General features: G+C 63.6%; 1 protein-coding gene across 1 annotated transcript; it reads right to left on the bottom strand.

The window, feature by feature from the left end:
- Positions 1 to 434: 434 nt before the first annotated feature.
- LOC146420267 (docking protein 2-like) lies at positions 435 to 5,288 on the bottom strand. The gene is made up of 5 exons (XM_085048466.1): positions 5,054 to 5,288; positions 3,419 to 3,715; positions 3,085 to 3,184; positions 2,587 to 2,765; positions 435 to 2,520 (listed from the first exon to the last, which is right to left on the bottom strand). Exons 1-5 carry the CDS (start codon positions 5,114 to 5,116, stop codon positions 1,675 to 1,677), a joined length of 1,485 nt encoding a protein of 494 aa, XP_084904592.1. The 5' UTR covers positions 5,117 to 5,288; the 3' UTR covers positions 435 to 1,674.

Here is a 5,288-nt window from a genome sequence, read left to right as displayed (position 1 = left end):
CATTCCTTTGGTTAACGAAGGAAAACAGTGGAAGGAGCAGAGATGCAGCCAGGCTGGAGGAGGGGGGATTGTGTTAACACTGATTAATAATGAATAACGCCCCTAATGAGCGTTAATTAATTAATAATAACATGTGCTCAAGCTATTGATTCCCGATGAATGGCACCGCGCTGCCAGGAGCCCTCGAGGCTCCAGCTCGGGAATGCTCCTGGAATCCCTTTTTCCATGGAAAAATGGGTCTGGGAAAGGATTGGATCCCATCCCTCAGCGCATCCTAAACCCCTTCCAGGGCACGGCAAGCTCTGCCTGGCTCCACGATTTTCCCCTGTGGAAAAACCTGCTGGAGATTTGGGGTTTTTTTCCTTTATTTTGGACCATTTTTAGGTGTTTTTCCCCGCGTGATCCCACCTGGAGCAGAATCCCACCTGCACAAGGTGTGTCCCACTCCTTCCAATCCCACCCGGCACGGAGCGATGGATACAGAGCTTTAATCAGCGTCTCACATAAAAAGCACTTAATTTGCCCCATTAAAATCCCCACTTTGGACTCGCAGGATCCAGGAAATGAACCGAAGCACCTGAGCGTTCCCTTTGATTGGGAGAGGTTATAAATAATTCATGGAGCGTCTGCGCTTCCCACGGAAAACCTGGTGGGGTGGTGGGGAACCGGCGGAGGATCCTGAGGTCACTCCGGGGTGGGGATGGGGCTGGGGGTGTCCGAGGGGACCTGGGGAGGGTCCAGGTGTCCTGGGGAGGGTCCAAGTGTCCTGGGAGGATCCAGGGAAACATCCGTGGGGAGTTAGGGATGGTGCTGCTGGATGTCCCTAAGGAAAGGCTGGAGGCGGCCGGGAAAGGGAGCAGGAGAAAGACGAGGAGGAAGAGGAGGAGGAGGAAGATGATCCAGAGGCTGTGTCCAGCCATGCACTGGTTTGTACTGGGAGGAGCAGAGCCAGCTCCTGTGAGAATCTCCGGGATTCATCCGAGTTTTCCATCTGGAATTCAGAGGGGCTGGAAAGGGGGTTTATAAAGAGAATTAAAAATAAAAGCGCGGCAGGAACAGTGGGAATTTACGGTTTTGCAGAGCGAGGAGGAGGAGGGACCTCAGGACAGGGAAGGCCCTGCTGTGGCACTGGGACATACTGGGACATACTGGGAGCACTGGGAGCTGTGCGTGGGCAGGGAGGGTCTCGGGGTGGGATGTGCAGATGTGCACTGTCCATCCCAAGGTGTGGGATCTGCATCCCAGACGTGCATCCCTGGGGAAATGCATCCCTCAGCTCAAGCCGAGCATCCCGGGGCCATTCCTGCTCCAGAAATCCATCCCGGGGTGGGTTTGGAGCACAGCCCGAGGCTGTCCCGGGCGAGGAGCGGGATTTGGGGTCCCGGAGCTGCGGCGCGGGGCTGCGGGGATCCCCTGCCCGGGCACGGCCGCTCCGGTGGGCTCGCACTGCCCTCCAGTGGGCGCATCCCGCTCCCGGCGCTTCCCCTGCCGCCACCCAGATGTCCCCTGCCGCCACCCAGCTGTCCCCTGCCACCGCCCAGCTGTGCCGCACCGCTGCCCAGATGTGTCCCAAAGGGAGGGTCCCCGTGTCCCCAGCTGCGCTGAGCTGAGCCGGGCGCGGTGTAAAGTCCAACCGGGAGACTCGGGATGTCCCCTCCTGTCCCCTCCTCCCGCTCACTGCAGGTTCCTCTTCTTGGCCACCTTGAGGGCCACGTTGTCGTAGTCGCTGTCGCCGAGCCACTCCTTGCCCTGCAGCACGAAGGGCTTGCGGAGCGGGACGGGCCGTTTGGGGACGGCGTAGTCATCCCGCTGCGGGTTGTAGGGGAACTCGTGCCCGGGGGGCTCCTCGGGGGCTGCCTGCAGCCTCCACGCCTCGCCCTTCACCTCCTCGGGCTCGTCGTACAGCGAGAGCGCCGAGAGCCCCTCGGGCTCGTCGTAGATGTGCTCGGGTTTGGGGGCGGTGGGGCGCCCGGGGGGCTGCTGAGCGCCACCCGCCTCCCTGGGGCCACCCGGCGGCTCGGGGACACCCTCCTGGGGACAGCCCAGCGCCCCGAACTGGCGGGCCAGGAAGGACTTGGCGATGGTGTCGAAGGGCACGGCGTACTCGCATTCCGCCTTGGCAGCGTCCGGCCGGCGGCTCCTGTCCGGCGGGAGGTTCCCGCGGCGCAGGGCATCGCAGGGCTCGGCGTAGGGCAAATCCACACCTCGGCTGGGCTGGAAGGGCCCTGAGGGCTCGGGGGGCATCGCCGGCTTGGCTTTGAGCCCCTTGCCCTCCCCTTTGGGCACCTTGCCCTCCAGCGGGGAGGTGACCTTGGTGACCTCCTCGTGGCCCTGAGCCAAGCTGGGTGGCCTGGCGTGACCGAGCGACCGCAGGGCTTCGTCCCCAGCGCCGCCCCGGCCCCGCTGGACCTCGATGGCCGCCTCGATGGCCTGGAAGATCTCGTTGCCCTGCCTGGTGTCGAACTCGAAGTTGCCCTCTCCGGACGCGCAGCGCCGGCCGGCCTCGAAGGAGAAGGTCACCTGCGGAGGGACAGGGTCAGTGCCACGCCACGGCCACGTCCAGCCCGCCATTCCTTACCCACTGACCTTATCGCGGCCGAAGCGGCGCAGGAAGCGGTAGGGCCAGCTGTAGAGGATCTCGAGGCTCTGCGGGTGCCGCAGCTCCAGAGCCTCCTCGGCGGCTCGCAGGATGCAGCGACCCCGCAGCCGGCAGCGCTGGGACGACGGGGTCACCCTCACTGTCACCTCGAACTGCTCCAGGCCGGCTGGGGATGGACATGGTGTTGGACACTTGTCCCACCCCGCAGAGGGACAGAGTGACCCCCGTGTTGGACACTTGTCCCACCCCGCAGAGGGACAGAGTGACGCCCGTGTTGGACACTTGTCCCACCCAGCAGAGGGACAGAGTGACCGCCCCAGCCAGGGCAGCGGTGTCCGGCTGATAAGCGCTGGACAGCTCCGGCCACTGCTGATAGAGAGCCGAGGCAGCGCTGCGAACCGCAGCAGGAAGAGGCTTTTTTGGGGAGGAGATTTCCCCACCCCGCGCTGCCTCCCTCCCTCCTGTTCCTCCTTCCCCGCTCCTACCTTTGCCCCGGGAGCTGTACAGGGAATTTTCCTCCATGGAGAACTCGCCGTCAGCGCCCGGCAGGCTCTCCTTGGCTGCTCCCGGCTCCTCCCTGCTCCTCTGCCCGGGGAAGAGCGGCAGATGAGGGAATCCCATCCATCCATCCCTCCATCCCTCCATCCATCCATCCATCCATCCATCCATCCCTCCATCCATCCATCCATCCATCCATCCCTCCATCCCTCCATCCATCCATCCATCCCTCCATCCCTCCATCCATCCATCCATCCCTCCATCCATCCATCTATCCATCCATCCATCCCACCTTTCCCAGCCCCACCCTCCCAGCCGTACCGGGAACGCCAGCTCGCACAGCCGCTGGATCCACTCGGCCGCCTCGGCGCTGTCGGCAGCCAGCAGGAACCGCCTGTCGGTGGTCTCCAGCAGGAAGGGGACAGTGTCCTTGGGACAGGTGGCATCGCCGCCCGCCTCGGCCACGTGGACGCAGTCGCTGAGCCGGACCAGCCGCCGGCCAGCCTCGGCCCTGCGGGGTTTCTCCGTGCCCAGCGGCCCCGAGCCCTCCAGCAGCTCCAGGCGGGCGGTGGAGCAGGAGCTCTCCCGGTACAGCACACCCCAGAACTTCTTCCATTTCTGCCGCGGGGAGAAGCAGCGGGGTTGAGCTCTCCAGGAGGGTTTTCCCTTTCCTGGAGGTTGTATCCCCTGGGGATCACGCAGGATCCCAGGGCAGGAGGTGGGTGGGAAGCCCTGAGGGGTTTTGCACTGCAACCAGGGCTGGCTGAGGGTGGGGAGGAGATAAATTGGGATTTCAGTATCCCTGGATAAACATCCCTGACAGGCAGCAAGGCTTTTCCAGCACCAGCAGCATCCCAGCCTCACTCAGTGCCTGAATCCATCCCATTCCCTCCTCTGCAGCACCCACAAGCCCTGCTGAAGGACTTCCAGCTCCTTTTTCCTTCCATTTTTTCCCCAAAACCCCAACTTTTCAACTCTTCAGCTCTACCCCAACTTCCAGCTCCTACTTCCTGCCATTTTTTCCCCCAAAACCCCAACTTTTCAGCTCTCCCAGCTCTGCCCCAGCAGGAGCAGCAGTTCCGGGCTCGGCAGGCCCTGCAGCAGAGGGAAGTGGGGGCAGGGGAAGTTCAGCCCCAAAACCAGCACATCCTCCTGCAGCTCCAGGGCTGTGCAGGCACACAGTTCCCTATTCCCGGGGTGGAATTTTGGGATCCCTGCCCTTCCCGCGGTGTTGGGATGAGGTTCCATCCCTCGGGATGGGGTTCATGGGGAGCAGGACCGGGAGAGGAGCAGGAGATTCCCGTCAGCTCCTTCCCTTCACAGCCATTGCCCAACCCGCCCTTTATCAGCGGCGGAAGCAGCGCGGCTTTGGGGGACGCTGCTGTCACCCCCTGCCTGGAACTGCCACCAAATGTGGCTTTGGGGTCACTTCCGTCACCCAGCGCGGCTCTGGGGGTCACGTCTGTCGCCGTGATGTCTGTCACCAGACGTGGGTCTGGGGGTCACATCCCTCACCCCCCAGCTTTGGGGGTGTGTTTGGCACCCGGTGTGGCTTTGGGGGTCACATCTGTCACCCAGCACAGCTCTGGGGGTGAACATCTGTCACCCGAACGGGTCTGGGGGTCACATCCGTCACCCAGCGTGACCCTGGAGATGGCACCTGTCATCCCCCGGCTCCGGGGGTCACCTCTGTCACCCCCAGCTCTCTCTCGGGGGGTCCCTTCAAAGTGTCCCCAGCACTTCCCGTCCCCCTGCCCGTCCTCCCCGCGCTGGCCAGGGGACAGCTGAGCATCCCACGGGTGGGATCACCCCATTCCTTTGGGATCACCCCATTCCTTTGGGATCACCCCATTCCCATGGGATCACCCCATTCCCATGGGATCACCCCATTCCCATGGGATAACCCCCCCGTACCCACATCCCGATCCCCCCGCAGGACCCCCCGAAGCCCCTGACCTTCCCGAAGGTTTGCTGCAGCTGCAGGTAGATCCCGCCCTGCTTCACCACCAGCTCCTCCATCCTGGCGCCTCCAGCATGTCCGGCGTGTCCCGCCGAGTCCCCCGAGGGTCCCTGTGTCACCCCCGAGGTGTCCCTGTCACCGGGGCTGGCTGAGCTCGTGACGTGCTCAGCTCCGTTTCCTCCGCTGGCGGTGGCTTCCTGTGGCTCCCCACGGGTGACGGGGACACGGGCG

This window comes from Lichenostomus cassidix, unplaced genomic scaffold (assembly GCF_008360975.1).
Source record: "Lichenostomus cassidix isolate B80296 unplaced genomic scaffold, HeHo_3.0 HiC_scaffold_829, whole genome shotgun sequence".
NCBI lineage: Eukaryota > Metazoa > Chordata > Aves > Passeriformes > Meliphagidae > Lichenostomus > Lichenostomus cassidix.
The sequence above is the reverse complement of the archived record's forward strand: the minus strand, read 5'-3'. Positions and strand labels throughout refer to the sequence as shown.